At 40.0% G+C, this 27,286-nt stretch overlaps 1 protein-coding gene across 5 annotated transcripts in view; it reads right to left on the reverse strand.

Moving 5' to 3' along the window:
- HTR4 (5-hydroxytryptamine receptor 4) overlaps window positions 1–27,286 on the reverse strand; it is a 181,332-nt gene that overhangs the window by 30,549 nt on the left and 123,497 nt on the right. For 4 of the 5 annotated variants that reach the window (XM_029217424.1, XM_029217425.1, XM_029217420.1 and 1 more), the window contains 2 exons: window positions 22,665–22,818; window positions 18,478–19,046 (listed from right to left, as the gene is read on the reverse strand). In XM_029217424.1, coding sequence (XP_029073257.1) covers window positions 18,478–19,046; window positions 22,665–22,818 — 723 coding nt within the window. Of the gene's footprint in view, window positions 1–18,477; window positions 19,047–21,691; window positions 21,734–22,664; window positions 22,819–27,286 lie in introns of all 5 variants that reach the window. The other variant, XM_029217421.1, reaches the window with a different exon arrangement.

Genomic DNA, 27,286 nt, shown 5'->3' on the forward strand with positions numbered 1-27,286 from the left:
ATTTACTCAGTTAATAAATGGCAGAATCAGACTTACATTCCAGTCAATTTTGATTCCAAAGTCTGGGCTCTGAATTGTCCTGATACACTGTCACTCATCATCTTGAGAACCACCACTAAGTCCAGTGTTCATGTTCTGCTGTCTCTAGCATCTTTTTGTCCCACTATGATGGACTCAGGGTAAAAGGAATATGTATGTGGGTGTATATTATATCTATTCTTCCCGTGGGAAGCCTACAGTATGATGTGTCTCCTCCTCTTACTGAAACACAGTGTAACTGGGACGGTAATATGGGACTCTTTCCTGCTAGCCCCTCTTACTCACTAAAAGAACATCTTTGCCAAGAGGTGTATATATTTTCTGTGATTCAGAACCAGGGAGACTAGGTGGAAAAGGAAAAAGAACCTGCAGAGTCAGGAGGAAAGTAGAGCGAGCAGAGGAAGGGGCTAAGTGAATAAACATAATGAAGAATGAGGAGAGAGGATGGAAGACAAAGCAGGAAGACCTGGGCTAAAGTGAAGCATTGAGTTGGGTAAGTGGAAGGCTCCAGAGCAGTTGGGGATCAAGGAGGAGGCTCTTTGGGAAGTGTTTCCAAAATGTTATATTGCTTATCTCATATAATCCTTCCAAATATTCAAATAAAGACTGAGATTTCTGCAGAATTGCTATTGGGTGCCTGGTACCACTCCTTTTTATTCAGACAACATCAATATAGCCCTTGCCAAGGAGAGAAGTCATGAACAAAGGAAAATGGCCCAGCCTCTTAACTCCATGAAGGGCTCACAACCAACTCCCTTTAAGTAGGGAAAGAGGAGACTTGAGAATAATGCTAGGGTGATCTTGTGTCCTGGTTGGCCTGTGTCAGTCTCAGTTTACACTCCTGTACTAGTCTAATTGTTCACAGTTAACAATTTAATATCATCTGCCTTTCAGGTCTTCATTCAGGATACAAAGTCATAGTGCAAAATATGCTGCACCCAAGAGACCTCAACCCATACAATGAATCACAGTCAGGAGGCACGGCTTTAACACTCAGTGAGCCCCTTTCACTTTCAACCACAAGGCCACCCTACTAACTCAGCAATGTGAACAATAAACCAGAAGACAGGAACCTGGATTCCAATGCCTTTTTAGCCTCCATCCATGCATGCCTCTGAGGACTTAGTCCCTTTCCTGTGCCTCATTTTCCCCATTCTTTAAACAAGGAGGATTATCTGTAAGATCCCTTGCAGCTCTGACATTCTGATTCTATGAGGAGCAGAGATGGTGGGTGACAAATACAGACCTTCTTATTGGGTACCAGCTGTGTGTGGGACTGTTCTCCAAAGCTGTGGGTAATTGCTTCAAATTTGGCTTTAATATTCTTTTGTTAGTATCTGATACTTTATATTCTGTGTGGAGGGAAGAGGTTTTGCTGGAAACAGGGAGGATAATTTTTGGATTTGGATTAAAGAATCTGAAAGACCTCAATTTCTGAATCTGTGAAGTTACACTGCAAAGCTGTTAAATGTATCTCGTTAGGATAGGATAGGAAGGACCTGAGATGCCACAACTTAAAATGCAGCGAGACCACAACCGTCCTTCCTTAAACACATGCTTGATCAGAGACACTGGCAGAGCCGCTCAAAATTTCTGATGCAAAACATCATTAAAAAAGAATCTCTGATATTTTAACAGACTTAAGATGCAGCTTCTTGTTTTAATAGTTTTAGTAAAATCCTCTACAATTTATGAAGCATTTTTGTATCATTTTCCACATTTAATCTTCAACACAAACCTGTAAGGAAGGAAAGTAGGTACAATGTAGGGGCATAGATTGATTGCTAGGTAACAGTGGATCTAGCGCTATAAATCAGGTGTTCTGCCTCCCAAATCAGGAATTCTGTCCGTTGGGAAACATGGAAATCATTTGTACAGTGGGAAGAGTTTTGTGATGAAGTTTAATATTAACGGTTGATGAAATAGAGTTACAATTTCCTTTGCTCCAGAAGAAGAGGGAGGAGGAGGAGGAGAAGGAAAAAGAGGAAAAGATGAGAGAGATCACTAGCTAAGTCATCTTTCACAAAATTGTTCAGAGACTGTGTGCATCAGAATTATCTTGGGTACTTATGGCAAATACAGATTCCCAGGGTCCACATCAGACCTCTGACAAGAGGGTGGGAGTGGGGAGTGGGGAGTGGGGAGAGGGCAGGGGTGGGATGGGGAGGGCAGAAATCTGCATTTTAAAAAGTGCTCTCACATAATTCTTAGGCACATGGGAGTATAAGATTCCCTGAGGAGGTGAATGTCCAGTTATTCTACTCACACCTGAGGCACAGTTTAGCACTGGAGACAGGGGGCAGTAAGAGAAAGGACAAGTGAGTAGGAAGGGCCAGAGCTAGCAGTATGAGACATTCAGCGATTCTGCACAAGGGATCAGAAAGGAAGCACTGACATGCATGCAAAGAGTCCATTTTAGCAAAGTGGACAAGGGGTATTTGTTGGCTTTTATGACACTGATGATGAAAAGAGAACAGACTTGGTGATGAATCATGAAAATGAGGTGGCAAAAAATGTAAAGAGGTGCACAAAGCAATATTTTTTTAAGGTGTTTTTCATGTGATGAAAAAAATAGAATGCTTGGTTACAATTAGCTGATAAAAACTAACTGAACTGTTTATAAACAGTAAGCACATAAACTTGTACTAATTTATCAGTAAATTCAATGGCTCAAAAGGTGATGGCCTAGGCCAATTTCTTCATTTGTCTTTAGATCACTATCAACCAGAACAGAATATTGACTCTGGAAGATCTAGTATTTCCCAAACATGGGATGTTTTCCACAGGTGATATGCCAAACAAAAAGGCACAACGTTAAACAATCTGAATCACAGTAAGGAGATCCAATACTTCTTTCACTCATTCTGCTCATTTCAAAGAGACGTACTCAGTTTGGCCCCACTCTGACTTTAACAATTCTCTACTACCTAATAAAATGGAGAGCAGGCCTTTAACAATTCTCTACTACCTAATAAAATGGAGAGCAGGCCTTTGACTCAGAGACTTTGGCAAACAATATTATTAAATTTTAATAGTAAAAAAGTTATGCAAATAATAATAATTTGTTTTGTTTTCATTGTATTTAATTTTAAAATCATCTTCTCTAGATGATTTTTCACTTAAGGTCATAATAGTTTCATTTACAAACAGATTTATTTAAATTAAAAATGTATTTAAAGATAAATAGTAAATAAATAATAGCATGGGCAGAATGTTGATATGGGTAAAAATTGTGAAAATAGCAGGCAGATGAGAAAACTTAATTGCAGGGAGGACAGTGTCTTGACAAGGACATAAAGCAATGCATCCTCAGGGTGGGAACTCTGGGATCTTTCTATTATTTTGTGCTGCTTGCAGAAAGAACCCCAGGTAGCTAACTTTGCACAGTTTGGAATGCCTAACCTTGTAGCTCTGGACAAAACATATTCTCAGGGGCTCTTTAATTGCACCACCAGCCTCAGATATGTCCATGTTTCAACACGCTCAAGTGCAAGATCAAGTCAGTACGCATGGCTTATTCTAATCCGAATGCACCTCTATTTCTCAATGTGCACATATAATTAAGGTCAAACCAATTTCCTTGTGTGGCTTTTTTCCACTGTCTACCACAGTTCCTAAAGGACAAATAAAAGACTGGAACTTTGAGTCTGGGGGATCAGACGGTCTGCCTGCTTCTTCTGCTGAACTATTTTGATATGACAGAACCTAAAAATATGTAGGAGAAAAGTATGGATCCGTGATAATATCAGCCAATATTAATTGAGCGTTTATTATGTGTCAGTGATTGTGCTAAACTAATCATGGATTATCTCATAATTTTCACAACAATCCTATCACATAGGTTTTATTATTTACAGGCTCAAGTTGTGTGGAATGAGGCGTAGTAACTTGCCCAAGTCAAATCATCTAGGGAGAGGTGGAGCCACCAGCTGAACCAGGCAAATCCAACACAGAGTCTTATTGTACCAGCTTCACTAAATGTGCACCTTCACTGAAAAGGCACCCTCGACTCTTAGACACTGCAGGTAGGAAAGGTCCTGCTCTCGAGAAGCTGTCCAGGTGAGCAGAGGGTGTTTAAGTGCATAAAATTACTTAAGATCCCACAGGATGAGCTGAGCCTCCAAGAAAAAGAGAAGCAGGTGTGAGAGCCCAGAGGAGGAAGTGGTTAGCTCCAATATTCAGGGGGTAGGGATCAGGAAGGTTGAGAGAGCTCATATTGGAACTGTGCCTCAAGGAATGAGTAGGCTTGTGCCAGGCAGCAAAGTGAGAAAGAGCATTTGAGACAGCAGAAGTAATCCAGAGGCTGGAGAAGTCACTATTTATCTAGGGAAAACTGATCAATCTTGCATGCTTATTGCATAGGGAGTTAGGTCGGGGGAGAGTTGAGGGAAATGAGTTGGAAAGCCAGACTGGGTCAGGCAAGAAGGGCTTTATATGCCCTTCACTATCTGCCCACTGCAAGCCACACTATATTGCTCAAGGCTATTCTATTACAGCTCAATCCAGCTGGCATTGACAGTTTAAAATCCCACAGGTTTGAATGGCCTTAGCATTCTCTTAAACGACACACGTGAAATAGCTTCTCTCTCTATGGTTATATTATACACATAGTCCCAAAAGAAAACCAGAGGCAAAAAAAATTATAATTTGCAACCCAGCCAATGTCTTGCCTTGGATAATAAGTTACCCCTCGTTGGGAGGAGAGACAGACAACTAACTACTAGATAAGTTGTAGAAGAGATCACTGCATTGGTTGGGATACTTGACCAGACCACTTCTGAAGCCCTTTCCATGTCTAAGAATCAAAAGTTCTGCATTATTTCAAGAGTTTTTAATTAACTAGCAAGGAGCACAGCTTAGTGGTTAACAGCAAGGGCTCTGAAATTAGGTGAACATGTGTTAGAATCCTGGCCCACCACTCACCAGCTATAGGACAGTAGCCAAGTTATTTAATCTCTCTGAGTCTCAATTTCCCCACCAGTAAAATGGAGATTTTAATACCTGCTCCATGGATTATATTAAGGATTCCATGAGATGACACATGTAATGCACTTAGCACAATGGCTGGCATATAAAACCAGTGTTCAGTAAATGGTAGATGCTAAGATGACGATAATAAAGATGGTGACGTCTGGACCAAGAAACCAAGTTATTCTTAGGCAACTAGTTATTATACATGACAATCATACACACACACACACACACACACACACACACACACACACACACACTCCTTTTGCCAAAGTCAGAAACTCTAAGCAGGCAATGAAAATTCACAAATAGAAGAAAAATTCCATTATACAAGCCAGCAAAGGAAATAAAAGTTTGAAAAGAATAAAAGGAACATGAGTAGGCACCAAATATATTTGTTTGTCAGGTTTATCAAAATATAGATTCACCCATTTCTTAGAGAACAAAAAGCTCTCCAAGGACAATTCTAACTGTGAAATGTTTCCAAGAATCTTGTAAAAAATGAGAATGAGAAAATAATTCAGAAATCACTTGGTAAAAAGCAGGTTCTTGGCTCTTTGGTTGAATATAACCCAGAGCACACTCAGATATTTGTTTATATAACCAGAAGCCATCCACCAGGTTTCCTTGCTCAAGGGTTGGAGATGATTTCACAGCATTTCTTGGAGCACAGAAGCTAGAACTTCCTGCCTCACTCCCTTCCCCACAGTTCCCCTATCCCTGCAGTTGAAGTAATTTTCCTTCTTCTTCTGAACTTATTGCTCAGGAACTATCCTGTACCTTATGAGGAGGATATTATGATGATTTTGACCCCAAACCATTTCCCCTCAGACCCAGTTCTGACAATGCACCAGTGTTCCAGAAAAAGAAGCCTTGTCTTCCCAACCTAGTGTTCCTGCTTTTTTGCCTACTAAGATGATGATTATGATAAGAAGAACACAATACATCAATAAGTTACTTATCCCAGGCTCTATATGTACAGTATCTCACACCAGCCTCGTAACAGTGTTATGAGGCAAGAACCACCTTTACTTCCACTTTTGCACAGGAAGAAACTGAGGCAGCAAGAGGTCAAGTAACCTGCCCAGGATCATGCAGGTTCAAAGTGGCAGGACCTGAATTCAGACTGAGGTCCATCAAATACCAAGTCCTATGCTTTTAGCCGTAACACTAAACTGCTTCATCAGTACTCTGATTTCCTCTAGGTTGGGACCCTGCCTTAACTACCTTCAGACCAGAGAAGTCCAGGTCTTAACTGTCCCCATGTGAAAAAGGAAGAACATGAAAACCAGGTTGAGGGGATGTTTCTTTAATCTCAGTCCTTCTCCTTACAAATCTTTAAACAGCAATTCCTTTCATATTAAAGCCTCAAAGAACAGAAATTTATCTGGATAGGTGGATATGACAACATTTTTCTCAAACAGCATCTCAGGAATAAAATCAACTGCTTAACCACTAAGCAGGCATCTATAGAACCCAGGAATGGATTCCTTCCTTAGATGTGTCTAAATTTCCTACTAGCCAGATTGCTACAAGAATGATACAGGAAAAGAAAATGGTCCCTGCAATTGACAATATCACCTCTGGCACATCTCTTCCCACTGGTAACCTTTCCAGAAGGTCTCCAGCTTCAACCAAACAAAGTGCTACACTGGCTAAAGTAGGTTTTGCTCTCTCTTGTGTTTAACTGCACTGTGGGAGGACTTGCGTGGTTCTGTAACTCACACAATCACAAAGAAAGGGTCTGAGAATGCCTCCTTTGACCTCCCACCCCTTCCTTGGCCATGTTGACAAATGATCAGTCAATGCTTCCAGTGACTGATGGTCCATCAACACTTCTAAGTGACTGGTGATCATCCAGTTTTCTCCTACTTTATTAGAAACATCTTAGTAAGAGGATCCGTTCCATTTTGTGCTGAAACATGCATTCTTAAAACTTCAATCCTTTGTACCTACCTCTTTCCCTTGAGACCATGCAGAACAAATCGGATCCCTCTTTCCCAAAACAGCCTTCAGAGATATTAAAAACAACGCTCATGACCTGAATCTTCTTTGAGCCCTAAACTCATCATGCCCCATTCCTTACATTGTTCTTCACATTTCATGAATTCTGCAAAGAAAATCATGATGTTTTTCCTCTCCTGGAGACACTCTGGTTTGTCGACACCCAGAGTAAGAAGCAGCTTTACCACTTCTATGGGCCAGAGTCAGGTATCATTACAGTGTGGACTAAGCACACATTTACACAGGGATATGGTTTCCTAGTAGGTCTCTTAAGTGTGCTTTGGAGGCAATTCCTTCCTGAACAGCTGCTCCGACTAAATTGGGAGGACTGTGTCTCTGGCAAGTGCATGCTGTAAGGGAACAAGCTCACAGAGCCTGCCTCGGAGAAAGGGCTTATCTGCAAGGTTACTACTGGCACTCTAACCACGGACATTCAGGGCCCTTCCTCTCAGAAATAATTGCCTTTTACAGGGTTTTTTCCCCCTTGTCTTGTCTTGGGAGTGGATGTGGATTAAGAGGAGCCAAGGGATGCAGGGGCTGCACTGTAGTAGGCAGATAAAAGCACACACAACTCCTGGCATTGATCAAAGACCTCTCCCCCTGCTGTCCCCTGGCAGAGGTAAGGAGGTTCTTTGTTACAAATCCCAGAGGATTGGTTTAAAGCAAGGTTTTTCAACCACAGATTTATTTTGAAATTTGGGACCAGACAATTCTCTGGGGAGGGGTGTCCCATGCATTCTTGAATGTTTAGTAGCATCTCTGGTCTCCGTCCACCGGATGCCAGTAGCATCCACCAGTTGTGAAAACCAAAAATGCCTTCAGGCATTGTTAAATGTCCCCTGGTAAACAAAACTGTCCCCAGTTGAGAACTACCAGTTTAAATCCAGACTACCTCAATAGTTTAAGACATGAAGCTAGACCTAAACTTGAAGCATTATCTATGTGAACTTTCTCATTTTATTGGTGCTGAGAGAAATGACAGCAATCAGTAAGGAATTAGAAGACAGGCTTCCTGCTCTTTCCAGTGTCCACTGAGAACACTGATGGTTCTCAATCCTGCTGTACGTTAGAGCTCCTAAAACATACGCATTTCTGGTCCCCAACCAGACCAATTAAAATAGAATTTCTACATGTGGAACCCAGGAGCTCCCAGGTGACTCTAGTGTGCAGCCAGGGTCAAGGGTCAGAGACCCACATCACACTGCCTCTATTCTTGACCTCTGATAAACCACCTTGAGTACCACTGCAGCTGGGTGTGGTTTGGGGTTTGCCCTGAAGTATGACATGCACAGTGGGCACCAATCTCAGAGGGCTGGTACATGGAACCCTAACAACCTAGCAACAAGAGCACCTGCAGAGCCAAAGGGGGAAAACAAATACACACAGACTGTAACCAACTTGTTGGACAAGTTAGCATGTTTTATGTTGGATCAAAGAAATGCCTACAGGTAGTTTAAAAGCCAGAAGTCATATTCAAAATAAGAGTCCCAACTGTTCAGCACAGGGCATGATGCACCCAGGAAACAGGTCTTGTCCCATGTTTAAACAATTATTTATAAACAGTGTAATTAATTTCATTTCATTCATTTCTGGCTTTTCTTCTAACAGAGGGAGCTCTGCGTTCCTTGTTTAAGGAGCAGTGTTTAGAACACAGAGATTTCTATTGACTCATTTCTTAAGAGACGCTTATCAGGAGGTTGAGAAAATAACTGGAGAAGTTGTTTGTTTTAACCAAGATATGAACAATGTTATATCTATACAATTATAATAACAACAGTTACAGCAGCTTCCGTGCATGGAGCACTTTCTGTGTAACAGAAGCTGGGCTCAGCTCTGCACATACGTTATCATATTTAACCTTAACAAAAGCCCTAGGAGATGGGTTCTAATATTATTCCCATTTTACAGGTGAGGAAACAGAGGCCTAGAGATGTCTGGTCACATGCTGAAGATTATATAGATAGTAAATGACAGATCTCAGACAGGACTGACATCCAGATGTGACAGACTCCAGCCCCTATAGCCATTATGCTACATTGGGTCCAATGCCCCTTTGTTTACTTACCAAAGTTCACCTTCCTCTGAGTCAGAGGCAGTGGAAAGGATGATGTTTTAGGCCTCAGCACTTTAGTCCAGCAGTGGGCATCCTGGAGGGCAGCTTAAGCCACTTGATTACCGAACTTTTGCAAGTACACTCTGCAAACAGCACTAACTTTTCTAACCCTGAGTATTTGATGAGGCAAGTGGAGCTCTTCTGATGTTATTCTCACTGTTTTCCCGGTGTGATCTCAACAAGAACAATGTTTTGTGAGAGCTGCTTCAGGTTGGGATTGGGGAAGGACTGAGGACAGGGCCAGCTTCATGGCTGTGTGACCAAAGCAGTCACACAGGAACCCAGAGCTTGGTGTAATGTTCTGCTTGTCCTCATCTTGGAATTCTCAATAACTTTATCTTTGAACTTGTGATCTCTGAGGGACAATGAAGCATGCATGTGAGCAGAGATGACACGTGCAGTATGTGTGTACACCATAGTTCCTTGCTGCCTCTCACGTTAGTGATGCCCTGTGAGCACAGAATTCTGGTAGACCAACCATACATAAAGAGTTGCTAAGACTCAAAGCAAACACAACGTGAATACATAATGTATATAAAGCATCTTCCTTTCTCCCATCGTCTTTCTGTCAGCGGCTTCCGTAACATGCTTACCTTGTATTTGCTGAGTCTTGCTGAATTCCCACAGATCATGGGTCCAGTACAATTCTGCACTCATGTTTCCTATCAACACATCTATGACTGAGTAAGCAGATGGCTGGTGGCCCTGAGAGCCCATGTTTTCCATTTGAACCAGAACTTGCCAGATGCAGAAAGGGGGCAGTGATTTTCTAAGAAAAAGGAACCATCAAGGAACCCTACCATGTCTTTTCCACATGCATTGCCTTCCTCTATTAGCCAAGTACTTATGTTGAAAATACTGACATAGAAAGAAAGGATATGATAGAGCAAATCATGGTTCTTTTCTCTTCAGTCCTTCTTTACTCCTCAGTAAGCTGAAGGGAGAATGTTAGTAGAATGTGTGTGTATCAAGAAGTGAAATAAAAACAGTTGCGTTAGTTTTGTGTACTGTCTGGTAAAAATAAAATACATAAGCATGTCTGAACTACAAAATACAATTTGTGTAATCTGTATAATTTTGGTGACTCCACACACAGGTTAAATGCTCTTATTTTTGCATTTAAAGCTGTCAGTGCACAATATAAAGACAGATGGTAAATTTTCTGCTAATACTTTAAAATTGCATTTTGTTTTTCTACTAGAGAAAAGGTAAATAGCAAATAAAATACATATGACAAGTTGAGAGAAAGACTGAGGAGGAAAGAAAAAGGATTTCCATTTTAATACTTTTAACAGAAATGTGTTCCTGCCCTTTGAACCAGGGGCCCCACATTTTCATTTTGCATTGGGGCTGCGAATTATGCAGCCATCCCTGGGGGAGACTGGGGGAGAGAAGGCAAGGTCATGCTCACCCAGCCTTGGCTTACCCAGATTAAGTCTGCTTTGGCTCAAAACAACGAGGCAAATGTTGAATCCAATTGTAGCCTCCAAAGTTCAAGGCAAAGGCCAAAAACCTCTAAGCAGAAACCTCTAAGGATCCAAAGTAAATCAAACCTAAATTATTTCCTCATCCATGGGTAAACTTCCAATCTACTAAGTGAAAACCTTTATTTAAATGGGGAATTCTGATTGGGTGAATTAGAAAGTTGGCAAGTGTCTACATAGTGGAAAAACAAACAAAAAACTATTCCAGTTAAGGAATTAACAAAAAAAAATTTTTAAGTGGTGAAAATTTATTTGCGTATACACTGTCCATGTGAACAATAGGGTCTAGATAGGGTCTGATAAGGGCATCCATTCATTCATTCAGCAAATGTATTAACTGAGCAATGTGCTACACCCTGGGGGAACTTTTGGGAATAAAATGGATGTTATCTGCCCTCAGGGACTGACAGTCTGACTGGGAGATAGATAATAAAGAAGTAAACAAGACATGAATACAATTATAAATTCTGATAACAAGAGGCAATAATGACCTGAAAGAATTTTTTTTCCTTCTATTGTTTTTTGGGGGAACTTCATTCTCTTTGCCTCTTTCTTACTTTCACTTTTTCCCTATCTTCATATTTTTCTTTATTGATTCCACATATAAATCTGAATATACTAATCTTATGCATGGAAATGTCAAAGAATTAATATAGCCCATCCACTAGAATCAGTTTATTTATTATTAAGCTCTGGTGGATAACAGGAGTTAATAAGTATGAGGGAAAATATACATTGTTTCCTTCGAGAGAGAAGGTTCAAATTGCTTTAGAGCTGTTTTGTCCATTGGAACTTTTTACGATAAATGAAATAGTCTACATTTGTACTGTCTAATCCAGTAGCCACTTACAATATGTAACCACTGAGCTCTTCGAATGTGGCTAGTGGTTACCCTATTGGACAGGGCAGGTCTAGAGACCTCCAGGTCAATGGAAAACCTTTTCATCGGGGGATTGAGGGTGGAGAACGGAGGATGACAGCCAAGAGCCAAGTCAGATATGTAAGAATTTCTTTGGGAAGTGCTTGAAGAAATGTTCAGCCTTCTTAGGAAGCAGGTGAGTGACCTAAGTTTGAGCAAGATCTAAACTTGGAGAACCAGGGAAGATGCTGAAGCCTGGCATGAGCAGAGAAACCCATCCACAAAGCTAAACTTTGCATGTAAACTCTGCTTGTGTTACCTAACTTATAAATAGTCTGCTCTTACAACATACTTCTCTCTCCCATGAGGACAGAGCTTTGCAGTTAGGAAAGCAATTGCACATCTATTATCTTGTTTGATTTTCACAGTGAGGTAGTGAGATAGGCAGGATAGGAATTATTTACCCAAGAAGCCAAAGCTGGAATCCTCAGTGGATTTCACGTACAGAAAAATCTCTGTCTAAAGTTACTGTCAGCACCCTGAGTCCCTACTCTGCCATGGACCCTCAGAGCTAATCAGCATAGAGACAGCTAAATGGAAGAGAAGCTAGGCCAGGGGAGAAGGAACAGAAGCATTCCTTCATTCCCTTGTCAAGTCTCATGATGTTCCAGGTACTTTACTAGGCTCAGAGGATACAGCAGTGAACAAGACTGGCAAAATCCTTGGCATTTATCCAATGAACAAAGAATTCCAGAATCAAATCCCTACTTAACCTCAAATCAAATCAATATGGCTTATTCCTATCACCTGTCACCCACGTGACTCTGTGTAGTCAACAGTCTATATGTTCACACTATGCCTCCCAAGAAGGGAGTATCACTTGGCTTGAAGAATGACTGAGCTGAGGCCAGGCTTCCAAAGGAATATTCTCCCATATTTTACTGGTTAACATCAGATAAAATTATCATGTTTCTTCCTTCTGTCATTTGGATTCTGTACACACAATGTTGAACAGCAGAGATGACAAGACATCCTTGTCTTATTCCTGACTTGAGTAGGAAAGCAGCCAATGTTTTCTCATTAGGATATTTCTTCCTTTCTCTGCTGTTATGTTTGATGTGAGTTTCCTAGAGTGGCAAAAGTAACTTCTATGAGACTAGGAGAGATGTTGGCAGATGGGGAAAATACAGTTACAGAATCGGGTTAAAGATGTGACAAGGAGAGAGACGCTGGCTCCAAATTCACTAAGAATCAGTTCATACACAGGATGAACCTGTTAGAATCCATCGCTCACATGCTGGCATTATGCCTCTTTCTTATATATGTGTGCATACAAATTAAAGTAGCCCCAAGAAACATTTTTATGACACTAATTCATGTTTGGAAGCTATTTTTTAAAAAGACTATGTACCCGGGACTTCCCTGGTGGTGCAGTGGTTAAGAATCTGCCTGCCAATGCAGGCGACACGGGTTTGAGCCCTGGTCCAGGAAGATCCCACATGCCGTGGAGCAACTAAGCCCGTGCGCCGCAACTACTGAGCCTGCACTCTAGAGGCCACAAGCCACAACTACTGAGCCCGCGTGCCACAACTACTGAAGCCCGTGCGCCTAAAGCCCACGCTCCGCAACAAGAGAAGCCACCGCAATGAGAAGCCTGTGCACCGCAATGAAGAATGGTCCCAGCTTGCCGCAACTAGAGAAAGCCCACGCATAGCAACAAAGACCCAATGCAGCCAAAAATTAATTTTAAAAAAAGACTATGCAATGTACATATCTATAGGACAAACTATTTCATCAGCCAACCAAGTGGTATCTTCACTTCTATTTTGATTGTGGGCTGGATATTCCCAAAGAAGACAATTATCCAACAGAAAACAACCAAACACAACTGCAGACATCTCTGCTACTGTGTGTAATTAGTACAATCTGAGTGATCAGAGTCCTCTAAAAATGTCTTGCAAAAGCACATTTTATTTCACTGGCTACCCAACTGCTTGTTTAATAATAAAATGTCATGTAAGTCAAAGGGCTATGAGGATAGGGCCAAGCATGGGAAACTTACTATTCTAAACCACTGAGGCCAGACTAGCTCATTTTTAATTCAACCTGGAAAAGTACGATTCCATTCTCTCAAAAAGATTTTAAGAGAAAAAAGTTCATAGTCTCATAGTGCTGCCATGAACTGGCTTTCCTCAATGTGAGTCTTGGGTTGTAGACTAAGTCCTCTATACTTTTTAGAGCCTCAGGGAAGATTAAAAAAAGAAAAAACAGATAATTTTCAATTTTGAGCATGTGAATCCTTCATAAACCTGAAGATAATCATGAAGATATTTCATCAGTAAAAATGTACTGATCATTTGACTATATACTATTTTGCAGATACTGTGTGAGGGGCTATATGGTACATGGAGAAAAGAAAGCCATAGTTTCTACCCTCAAGGAATAATTGGCCTTATAGGAGTCAAATAAGGAACTCTATAATCAAAAGCAGCACAAATGCCATGAAAAAGAGTACTGTAAACAGGCCACTGCCATTCAGAAGTAGAAGAAAAGAACAAATGATCCAATTGAAAAAATGTGAAAAGGGTGATTTCTATAGTAGAGTTTAGTCTCTACCCTGAGGTGAGCTTGTATTAAATTGATTATTTCTTTGAATAGTCAACGTGTACCCAGGGACAGGACTCAATCTGAGATTACTAAGAATAGGGCCATCTGATCTAACCTTAGTTCCTTTTTAGAAAAGAGACTGAAAAATGCCTGGATTTGAACAAGTTACTAATCTTCACGGTTTGCAGACAAGATAGAGAAATATAAGCAGGACGGTAGAGTTGACCTTTTGATAAATATTTCACCAAATTTATCCAAAGAGTCAAGATAAACATGAGAAGTGGTAACCCTATTCCTAACTCTAAGTGGGCTGGACAAAACTGAACTCTGGAATCAGAAAGACCTACGTCTGAACTCCAGCTTCATCATTTACTACTTGTGTGAGTTTGGGCCAGTTACTTACCCTCTCTAAACCTTGGTTTTCTCATCTTTAAAATGACGATAATTATAATATCAAATTCTTTGAGTGTTGTAAAAATTAAATGCAATGATGCATTCAGAGTTCTTAAATACAGTAACTGGCACAGTCTTTTCTGGAATTATGTTAGGAATCATAATCATTATCATTAATATGGAAGGAGGTCTCTGGTGGCCTGCCCAGTACTTTGTCAACAGATGCCTTGGATGAGGAAATTGAAGGCACACTTATCAAGTTCCAAATTTTATATATGCAGCTATAAACTTGTTCAGGCATCATCTTACATTTCTGTGATTTATATTTTGCTCCTATGGTTGAATTTTACATTTATTTCAATTTAACTCCATATTTTCAATACTGGCTGATTGGTTCTCCTTTCTAAAATCTTTAAGTCTGCCTTATAACATGTTAGTTTCCTATCAGAACTACAAAAAAAAGGGTCTGGATTTAGTAACACGGTAGATGATAGCTCTACTTATGGAGATAGGGAAGACTCAGGAAATTTGCAGTTGGGGTACGAGATATAGGAGGATTCTGTTTTGGATGCATGAAATTTGATATTCCAAAGAAGCACATAACTGGGGTTGTCAAGGAAGCAAATTGGATCTTGTGGTCTGGAGTTTAGAGGGCAGCTATGACCTGGAGATATTAATTAAAGAGAGGGCTGACAGCATGACAATTGTATTTAAAGCTATGGATGGTTAAATCACACCAAGTGAGAATGTAGTTTGAGGAGAGTATCAGGAAGCAAGCCCTGAAGAACTCCAACATTGAGAGGCCAGATAGAGAAGGAAGAACCTGTTAAGGATTCTAAGAAAGAGTTGCTAGTGAGTTAGGAGGAAAACCAGACAAGTATGGTGTTTAGGAAAATTAATGTGGAAAATTTTTCAAGAAGGAAGTGAGTCAACTGTAAGAGGTCAAATAAGAATAGTTTTTTCAAAATCTGAAACTTCTATAAGACAAAAGTTAACCAAAGTTCAAAACCAAGCAGAAGATGGGAGGATGTATTTGAAAATTATATAACAAAGGATTAATATTTGGAATATAATAAAGAGCATCCAGAAATTAATCAGAAAAACAGAACAAAGTTGTCAGATAAAGTACCAAACATATGAAGGTGCAGTCAATAACTAATTTAAAAGAGGTTCAATCTATCAAGTCATCTGGGAAATGCAAATTAAACGAAAGAGCATATTTTAAATTAGTATATTAATAAAAGATGCTTAGTATCCAGTGTTGGTGAGGGGAAGGAGTAGCAGATACTCTCACACCCTGCTGATGAAAATGCAAAGCACTATGGTGCTCTGGGAGGTCAATTTCATGGTAAGCATAACATTTTTAAATGCACATACATGTCAATAGTGCAATTTCACTTTTGGTAGTTATCTGAGAGAAATAATGGCATATGCACAAAGAAATGTGCTCCAGGGCATTAAAAATAGTACAGTTTGTAACAGCAAAAGATTGGAGACACCTACATATCTACTAATGGGAAATAATTAAATAAAATTTAATATGTATTTTTAGTACAGAAGATTATGGAACAGTTAAATAGAATGAGTTAGATTTATATGTTCTGATGTGGGATGATCTCTGAAATATATTGTTAATGGATAAAAAGCAAGGTGCAGAAAAATACACACAGAACGGCTCTATTTATGTAAAATGAAGGGAGAAAAATCTATGAATTTGTATGTTTTTATGAATGTTTGTAAATGCACTGAAAAGATTACCAGACTAGTGGTAATTCTTGTCTCTGAGGCTAGGGGTAGGATTAGCAGGATAAAAGCTGATTTTACTTTTCATTGTTTTGGTTTTATATTTCATGAACTCATGTGAATTTGTTGATGTCCTACTTGTGGGACTTTTAAGAAAAACACACATCTTCCTTAGATTGTGTTAAGTTAAAACAGTTGATCTGGAGAATTAATTTTATGGTTTGTTAATTTACCCATGAAGAAACATATGGGGTTATTTGTTATGTAGCAGGAAATAAAACAGGCAGGATTCCTGTCCTTGCAAGGCTTACACTCTAGTGGATTCAAGTTTCAAATAGTTTTCTATGTATAGGCCACCCCCACTCTTATAAGATTCCTCACCCCCACAGAAAAACACCTCAGACCAACTTTCTGTACTTCTCATGACCTCAGGAAGAAATAAATGTAAGGAATAAAGTGTGAAGAATATACACATAAGCCATCTCTAAACTGCCATCTCTGCTTAACGATCATGCTGCAGATTTCCAAAAGCAGCAGGGATAAAATAATATAGTATTAGTAAAATAGGTTTCTTGGGATGCCCTAGAAACCCTAAATTCTTTCTATGACTGTTTCTACGGGAAAAGGTACCAGTTCTAAACAACTGACTTAGTAAATGCACTGCTGGAGCATACTCTGTAAGTAGTTGGCAGCCTGTACTCGGGCAACTGCTAAGCTTAAATAGCTAAAAACTCGCTGGCACCCACACAGAAGTTCTTGTACATACACTTTACTGTTGGATCCTTTCTATGACACTGACGAAGGCACAATAATTAAGAAAGAATGACAGCCTATAGGAGTATCCTTTGAGGCCTTTCCACCAGCTGGAATCTCAACATCATACTAGGCTTTAGCTACAAGGCTGCCCACACTGGTAGCAGAAAATTGAATTCATGCTTCTGAGCAGTCTCTGAGGCAAAGCATTGATATTTCATAGCAATTCCTATTTTTTTCTTCTTTTCTTACACATGCAGATGAAAAGTACCCAGTTTTCAGCTGCCAGAACAGCTAAATATTGTCATCATCAGAGAAATTAAATGCTTGTCTCAAAGAAGGAACTGCTCTTTGGAAATTCCCGTGCATCTCAGGGCAAAGGAAAAAACCGTCGTTGACAATTCATCTTTGCTACAGGATGAATGTATTTATCACACATAGCTTTATACAGCTGAGAACAACTCTAAGCCAGGGTAGCAAGAAAATTCTCAGTTTGGAAAGAGGCATCATGCCTAGTCACTGAACTTCAAAGTTACTCCCACCTCCGTCAACCTATGTGACCTTGGGTAAACCACCTGACATTTCCACACTCCTTCATATTCCATTTCCTTCCTCATGCTGTTCTCTGTCTGGAATGCCTTCCTTGACATCTCCTCCAAGTCTCAAATTCTTATAAAATGCTGTTCTGTGACGTTTTCCCTGATTCCCTTAACCAAGTCAGCTTCTTTCCTACTCATATCCCCACTCTACATTGTCCATACTTCCAATATATCATATATCACATAACATTACTATTGCATATTTATCATTCTATTTATTTTAGTTTAGTTTATCATGTTATTTTATGGTCATCTTAGGGTATCAGGTTATATGCTACTATTCACATTAGTAGTATTATGAGCACTTACTATGTATCAGGCTCTATATGAATACATTATCCCTGTCATAAAAGCCCTATAAGATGGGTATCATTATTATTACCATTTTTTACAGTTGAAGAAAATAAAAATCAAAAGGGATTATACAAATGATTAGCGGTGGCACTGAGAGTCAAAATAAAGACTATTTTACCATGCTTTTAATCACTACCCTAAAATACTACCTATAAGTAGGAGTAGATAATATTTACTAAGTTCTTACTATGTGTCAGACTCTGTACTATGTGCTCTACATATATTAGCTAATTTGACCCTCAAAAAAGCCTGTGATGTAGAAATCGTGATTATGATTTTCATTTTTTTTAATGAATTTAAGGTTCAGAATGGTTAAATGACTTCCCCAAAGAACTATGGAGGCTGGATTTGAATGTAGGTCATTCACCCCCAGTGCCTGAGCCCTTACCCTGAGCCCTTTACTCTATTCCATTAACGGATGGTAGAATTTTTTTTTTTTAACCTTTGAAAGTACTGCACAAGTTTTCAAGAATAATCTATCTGGAAACAGAAAACTGGAAAGTTACCTCTTCTGAGTCCTGCAAATGAGCAAAATCTAACAAGCCCTGAAGCACTCACCTTAGCACATGTGTGGATCCATTAATGGTTGTGGTTGAACAGGGGACAGTCTGGCCCAGAACGGAAGGTCTTCGGTAGCGTTCATTGTCACAGCAGAGGATGATGAGGAAGGCATGTCTAAAAGACTTATTCAAGAAGGCGTAGAGAAAGGGGTTCAAACCAGAATTGATGTAGCCAAGCCAGAGGAAAGCGGTCCACACCTGCCCAGGGACAGTGTAGTCTACGAATGGATCCACAATATTGGTGACAAAGAATGGAGCCCAGCAGAGGCAGAAGCAACCCATGATGATGCACAGGGTCTTGGCTGCTTTGGTCTCTGTCCTCATGCGATGAGTGCTATGTTGGTCTGCTGGCTGGGGCCTGCCCTCTGAGGGGGCTCCTGCCCGTTGTAACATCTGGATCTGGTGGGCATGCCCCTTAGCTGTGACATAGATGCGATAATAGGCCAGCACCATGAGGAGAAACGGGATGTAGAATGCCACCACAGAGCAGGTGATGGCATAGGGCTTGTTGACCATGAAGATGCAGTACGTAGAGTTAGAGTTCTTGTTGAACTTCCTGTTTTCTATCTGAGAGTTAGAGAGAGAGAGGAAATGAGGAAGGAAGGGAGAAAGGGAAGGAAAAAGTGAACAGGAAGAAGCAGGAGGGGAATGAGAAAAATTGTAAGAAAAGGAAAAGGATAAAAAAGGAGAGAAAAGGAGGGTTTGGAAGGTAGAAAGAAGGGGAGAAGAAGAGTGAAGGAAAGGGAGAGATGAATAAGAGAAAAAGGTGAAGGGAAAGGAAATAAAAAAGAAGGTTTATCAGCAAAGCTTTTCTTTTTCTTCTAATAAGCCTACAGCACATAGAACCATGACAGCAGAAAAGGAATATACTTTTGGCTGCTTTGGGTATTCTTATATCTCAGTATTTCCCATATAAAATTTAGAATCAGCTTATCAATTTCCATAAAAATCTTTTAGAATTTTGATTGGAGTTAGAATAGAATGACTGAGGAAAAATAATAGTTTTTCAATGTTAAGTCTTCCAATTCACAAACATGATAATTCTTTCCCTTTACCTAAGTCTTCTAGAATTTCAGTAATATTTTACATTTTTGTGTAAACATCTTACACATCTTTTATTAGATTAATCCTAAGTATTTCCATTTTTATTCCATTGCAAATAGTGCTACATTAAAATTCTTATTCGTAATTGTCTGTTGCTAATACACAGAACTCAGTGAAAATTTTTTATATATTGGCTATGTATCCAGGAACTTTGTTAAATTAGTAACTAATATTTCATCTTTAGATTCTTCTGAATTTTTTCCATGAATACTCATGTGATCTGCAAATAATGACAATTTCACTTCTTCCTTTCCAGTCTTAATACCATTTTCCTTGCATATTGAACTTGATAAGATCAACAGTACAATACTGAATAAAAGGGGTAATAGTGGACACCATTGTTACAGTCCTGGTTTCAGGAGAGGAGCTTTCAATATTTTACTATTAAGTATGACACTTGCTGTAAGTTTTTTGTCAATGCGCTCTATTTGAGAAAGTTCCCTTCTATTCTTAGTTTGATGAACTTATATATACTACCAAATGTAAAATAGATAGCTAGTGGGAAGCAGCCTCATAGCACAGGGAGATCAGCTCAGTGCTTTGTGACCACCTAGAGGGGTGGGATAGGGAGGGTGGGAGGGAGATGCAAGAGGGAGGGGATATGGGGATATATGTATATGTATAGCTGATTCACTTCGGTATAAAGCAGAGACTAACACACCATTGATAAGCAATTATACTCCAATAAAGATGTTAAAAAAAAAAAGAATAAATAAAATTTCTGTGTATACTTACACATTCATCATCATAAAAAAATGATTGTATATTGAATTTTGTCAATGCATTTTTGGCAGTAATGAGATGATCATGTGGGTTTTCCCTTCTTTCTTTTATTCATACAGTGAATTACATTGATTGTGTTAAATTCCTGGCATAAACCTCATTTGTATTGGATACTGTGACATACTAGATCCCTCTTAAGAATTGAGACTTTTTTTTCCACCTATAAACTCTGCCTGCTGACAGCTCTTAGTTACCAGCCTTCTCTAGAAATAGTCCTTGGCTGAAGAGAGCTGTGTAACCCAATGACTCTTCCCTTCCTGAGGTCAGCATGCATGCAGTGTGAAGATACACATGAACAGAGATATGTATCATATATATTTTGATACATAACACACTATTTCATTCATTGTGTACACATTTAGTATCTTGTCCTATAGTATTGATATATTGTAAGGTTATAGTATATCCTCCTATTGAACTGACATTTTTAATCATTACAAAATCTCTTTTTATCTAAGTATTACTTGCCTTAAGTCACAGGAATCTAACTCTATATTTCACCTAGGAACAAAAATTCATGATTTGCTAATTCAGTATTTGCAGCAACTTTATAGACCCTAATAATCATGAATAACAAGGATCAACTGTACATGTGTTATGAACATCTGGGTTATGCTAGTTTCTCTCTAGGCAGATTCAATGTGCAAATGAGTAAAAAGATATGAAATGCAATCATAATACCATGGAGCAAATACTAGGCACGTTAACAGTAAGCAGATACCCCATTCAGTTACATGAAGTAAACAGGGGATGCTTCTATCTCACTCTCACAAATGAACAAAATTCCCTAGGTTATTCTCCTTGAAAGTTCTACGTCAGAAGGTAAGAGTGCTGTACCCTTGTTACAAGTTTTAATGCACAGAAGATTATGCTTCCAAAGGCTTCTCCATTAGGGATTAAGTTTAGCACAAACATAAGAACACAGACTCTGGAGTCCAGTAAGTCTGGGCTTAGATATAGTCACCACCACTCCCTACCAATGTGACTTAACCTCTCTGACCCTCAGTTTCCTGAGGACAATGACAGGATTTACATATACCATTACTGTGAGGCCTGAGCGAGATATTAATGATTAAATTAACATGGGGCTAGGCACACAGTAAGTGTTCAACATTTGTTGGCCATTATAATTATTATTCTATTGGTTATTGGAAATTTGAATCTCATTTCCCCCAAGAATGATAAAAATGGAAGTTTGAAAGAAGAGGGACAGGATTTAAGAAAATATCCATACAGTCTCCCTTGTACGGATCCCCTTTCACTTCTCCACTCCTCTGTGCCCAGCATTTCTTTCAGAAGCCCAAGGAACTCTCGTTCTAACATACCACATGCAAATCCTGGCCCAGCCTTGGTTTGGATATCCTTTCCTGGACAAAGAATAAGGCAAGATTAGGGGCTAGGAATGGGATGGAGAGAGGAAGGGGCAGCTCCTACTCTGACTGGTCCTCTTGGGCCAGAGCCCACTCTCAATCTCTCCTCCCCATTCCCCTCCCTACCACAACACGGTCCTGGGATCCATTTTAAAGTGATTGCCTGACAACTTCCTTAGGGGATATATATACCTGCTAATGGATCCAGACCATAGCTTTCGATCTTCATTACAAGTTTGATATTAAAAACATAGTATGTCAGAGCTGGAAACTCTTCATGAGCGTCTAGACAGGGCTTGGCAGATGCCTGGCACCTGTGCCACGTGCTGTTCTCCTGCACCACTGGAAGACACTGTTCCCACTGAGGACCCATGAATTTTCTCATCACAGACTTTCAGGAAGTGGGTCAGGGACGGAGCTGAGCTCAGGGTCCAGTTCTCTCGACTTCTGGCCCAAACATTCTCCAGAAGCCCCCACCTCCTTGAAAGGTTTTCTGTGGGTCACTGTAAGCCTCATAGGATCTCAGCATGAAATGAGATGAAGGCCTCTTGGGGCACATCACTTCCCTCAGGCTCTGGAGTTTGTCTGCTAAGCTTTGAACACCTGTTTTGCTATTCAATAGCTGTGTGACACTGGGCATGTTACTTCACTTTTTTGACCCTGAGTTTTCTCATCTGTGAAATGGGGGAAAAGTATTGTAATTTTCCCAAAGGGATGCTGTCAGGATTACATGTACGTTGTGTACTTTCTGGCATGCAGTAAGCTTTTGAAAATGTTAGCCTGCTTTTTTTGTTTGTTATTGTTGTTACTCAGACCGCTATCAGCATCTTTCTTAGAATATCCACCTAACCTGACATTGTTTATTTAGAATCCCAAGCAAACAAAGTTAGTCAGACAGTAAACCAGTGGGGTCTGCACGAGTACTTACCAAATCAATTATGCCAACGTTATTCCAGCCTTGCATTATAGGGAGAAAAGAGATAAACAAGGGGATGACCCAGCAGCCTCCCAGCATTAATGCGATGTGCAGAGGGGTCATCTTGTTCCTATAGACCAAAGGCTGGCAGCAGATGGCATAATACCTGGAGAGGGGATGGGGGGGTGCCAAGGGAAAGGATGGATGAGAGGGAGAAGGAGGGAGCATAATTGATGAGAGAGAAGAGGGGAGAAGGATGGAGGAGAAGGGCGATAAGCAGAGGAGATATTGGGAAAGAGGAAAATTAGAGGGGGAGGTAGAGAAAAAAAATAAGGAAGGAAGAGAAAATAATGGGGGGAAATGGGGTGAGTGGGTAGTAGAGGAAGGGAAGGAGAAGGAGAGAGAAGTGGGAAAAGAACAGAGGAAAGAAAAAAGCGATGGTACAATAAAATGTTATATTGGTCAAAGAGTTTCTACTATTATAAATATAAACTTTAGATCATACATATGAGAACCGGCATTGGTCCCATATCCCTCTTCCTCTCCCAATATCTGAGAAGCTCAACATATACCTGAGGGTCTGCTCAGTCTCAGGCACAGATCCAACACTACCCTCATGCCTGGGCATTTTAAGAGCTTCTGTCCAGCTCTCTGGGCCTCAGTGTCTAGACGTATGCAGTCCTCTTTGATAACAACTTGAGGTGACCCAGGGTTGGCCCTATATCTAAGCTCTAAGAACAGTATCTCAAACTTGTCCCCATCCTCTTGATCACCTACCTATACTGAGGTGATGCTCTAAGTCAGTGTTCTTTAAATTGTGGTCCAAAGATTCCGCCCTTCTCCCCTGCATCAGACTCACCTCAGGAAACCTACTTAAAATGCAGATTCCAAGGATCTCCTGAATTAGAGCCTGTTAGGGAGGAATCTGGAGTTTGCATTTTGACAAGTGGAAGTCATTACTGCTTTTTGCTAGGTATGTCCAGTTCCCCCTTTTGGACACATGCACTTCCTGACCTCCTTGTGGTTAAGTGGGGCCGAGTGACTTGGCCTATGAGTCATGAACAGAATTGACATGTGTTACTTCTGGGCTGAACCATTTAACTGTTTCTCTGATGCCAAGAATGTCAAGTTCCAAATATTTCCTGCTCCATCATTTCCTACCTACTGGTAGAGACCATCTCATCCCCATTTATCAGGGTCCGATCTTCTCATGGGACTCTCTGCTCACGCTTTCCTGAGCCCAGATTCTGCCTACAGTACTAACTTTCTTCTTATCTCCAGAGAGAGGTGCAGCTTGCCAAACTCAATGATCTGGTCTTTAACTCCCAGACTGCTCCTTGTATGTTGTTCCAGTCATGGAGATCACTACTTCCATGCCCAGGAAGTTCACTGAACTGGCAACAGGCAAAATACCATGGTAGTTCTATCAGCCATTTGTCTTTGGAAGAGTCAAAGAAAAAATGCAAAGAGACGGCCTGGGGGCTAAGTCTATTCTTTAAGATTTTTCACCATTTAATGATGAGCCACCCCCTTATATCCCTCATTTTATGCAGTTCACTTTGTTAATTTTTACAACCTCCTCCTTTCTTTTCTTAATTCAAAGCATAACTAATAGAACAATGGCTATATTCTTTGAAAAGGTGGTGGTAGGATGAGTTGGGAGAGAGGGTGCAATGAGAAGGAGAGCCTAGTGTTAAAGCATGAGAAGAGCGTGCCTCAGGCGCCGCAAGGGGATTATACCCTTCCCTACAGGGCATCAAAGAGTAGCTAACCACATTGTACCAGGGAGCTCCCTGTGGCCAGCAAGACAGTGGGGTATCCTGATCTGGACCAGAGTATAGAACAACAGACCAAACAATGGGAGAGGGAATTACTCAGGAACTAACTTTCTCCACCTGTAAAACTGACATGGTAGCCAAATCTAACTAAAGCTAACTCAGTAACGGAAAGAACCATGATTAGCTGGAATTCTCTCCACACTCATCACTTATTTAAAAAAGGCAAATTATATCACAGTGGCAAGTTTTCCTTGAATGGTTGTATTAACAATCATCAGAGGTTTACTAACATAGAGCTGATGAATTTGGAGTACATAAAAATATACTTTTTTCTTCAAATTTTGCTCCCTTCCTTATTTCCTGCTAGAGGGCCTAGATTAGATATTGGTTTTGTACTTCCCATTTTTTCCTCCTTTTTCTTGGTAATAGCATCCCAAATCCTTTGGGAATTCTCTTCTCTGTCGCTGTCATGTAGCTGGGAAAAAAAATGATGGGACTGACTTTTCCAGCCGGGGAGTGACCCAATCAGACATTTTCCTGGGACTCTGAATGTCATGCAGAGTGATGCAAAAATGGCAAAGTCAGAGAAGGTTCCTCTATTCCCACAACAGCTTCCTGGTGGGGCTGAGAGTAGCTCCTGCTCCTTGGATCTTTGGGCAGTCATGCTCTTGCCCGTTTGGGTCCTCATTCTTTAGCTCTTCCTTCAATTAAATAAGTCACCTCATATTTTCCCACAAAATTTCCTTTTTGCTTAAGTTGATCTTATGTGTGCAAGTGTGTCCCTATCTCCCAAAAGATATGTTGAAATCCAAACCCTCAGTGCCTTGGAATACGGCCTTATTTGGAAATAGGATCTTTAGAGAGGTAATAAAATTAAAATGAGGCCATTAGGGTGGGCCTTAATCCAACATGACTGAAATCCTTTCAAAAAGGGAAAGTTAGACACAGACAAATATGCTCAGTGAGAAGATGGCATTGTGAAGACAGAGGATTGAAATGATGCTTCTACAAGCCAAAGAACACCAAAGATTGCCAGCAAAACAACTGAAGCTAGAAAAGACAAGGAAGAATCTTTTCCCTACAGGTTCAGAGGGAGCAGGGCCCTGCTAACACCTTGATTTCAGACTTCTAGCCTCTAGGACTGTAAGACAATAAATATCCTGTTGTTCCAGACCACCCAGTTTATGGTACTTTGTTATGATAGCCCTAGCAAAAGCTAGCAAAGTTGGCTAAAGGCAGCCTCTGTTACTTGCAACCAAAGTACCTTGCCTCAATAAAAATGGTTTTGAATGCCAGATATGTCCTTCATAGATGCCTTGTTCTAAGTAAGAATACCTTTGTTTTTATTCAATATACCTCCAGATCATAGCTCAAATTATAGCATCCCTTCATCTACCAACCCAAAGAAGGCAATCAAGGGATAAGTGAAAAATATTGGGTTGGCCAAAAAGTTAGTTTGGGTTTTTCCATAACATCTTACAGAAAAACCCAAAGGAACTTTTTGGTTAACCCAATAGATATCCCCCCTACCTTTGCTGTATAATTTATAATTTTTGAGGTTTGGAACAGATGTCAAGATATTGGGTAAAGATAAGACTTTAGGAATTTGGGTTGGATCTCCATTGTCATATAAATCTAAAAATTCAAAAAGACAAAGCCAAATTAAACACCTTGCAGGACAAAAGGTATATTTGAGGAAGCAAGATGTTCTTCTGACCTCCATAAGTAGATATGGATGTTTAGAGGATTATGTTGGGAAGACAATAGAATTTACAGAAGAACATGTAAATTATATTCAAAGTGTTTGAATACATGGTTATATTGGTGCTCATAACATTTTTATGAAAGCCTTTCTTTCTAAGTCTAACTTGGCAGGGTGACTGTCTGATTCCCATGGCATGATGAATACCCTGTCAACAATAAGAAATCCCCAAGTTCTGCTGTCCAAATGTTCTATGCTTTAATTTGCATTACCCTAGGCTATTAGGAGCTGCTGCTACAGAGAAATAAATAATGGTGACGGGTTTCCTTTTGAAATTCAACTTCAAGGGGAATCCTGTGGATGTAGTACTCATGCTACCAATCCCTTATGCATTTACATACATAGTCAGTGCCCTGGACAATGAGGGCTTGCAATAAAGTTCCTTGGACAGCTCATTTCCCAGGGGGCTAAGGTGGGACACAGCCATGGTTTCTTGCACAGAGAGCTGTAGAAAGTTACTCTTGCATGATGTGAGGTGGCTGGGCAAGCCTGGGAAAAATCCTTCATTTCCTACTTTAAAAATTAGCAATAAGTAAAAGGAAAAGAGAATTTCATTTTCTTCAAATTATACCGATTGAATTGTGAATAATAGTAAGGATGAATAAGAAAAATACCAAATTCTGTCTATGTATGTGTTTTACTTAAATCTTCTCCTCTACATCTTCAATCTGGTGCTATATCTTACAGTAAAAATAATATGATTTTTAAGTGGCACGGAATAGAGAATATAAGGTTTTTATCTGGAGCTCAAATTAGAGCACTCGATTTTATGGGCTCAAGATTCTTACCAAGGCCTTGGCATCCTTGAGACAGCTGCCATAAATAAGCCACCTCATATTCTTCTAATTTCTTTCCTCATATCTTTCCAATCTTTGATTTCTAGCAAAGGATCTGAAAAATAAACATCCTCTTGAAGGCTGCATTCAAGAGTGTAAATTAAGTATGTGAAAACAAACATCACTAAATAAAATGATTAATAAAAATTGAGTTCTAGGGCTTCCCTGGTGGCGCAGTGGTTGAGAGTCCGCCTGCCGATGCAGGGGACACGGGTTCGTGCCCCGGTCCAGGAAGATCCCACATGCCACGGAGCGGCT

This window comes from Monodon monoceros, unplaced genomic scaffold (genome assembly GCF_005190385.1).
Source record: "Monodon monoceros isolate NGI ecotype Baffin Bay Population unplaced genomic scaffold, NGI_Narwhal_1 Super_Scaffold_12, whole genome shotgun sequence".
NCBI classification, from domain to species: domain Eukaryota; kingdom Metazoa; phylum Chordata; class Mammalia; order Artiodactyla; family Monodontidae; genus Monodon; species Monodon monoceros.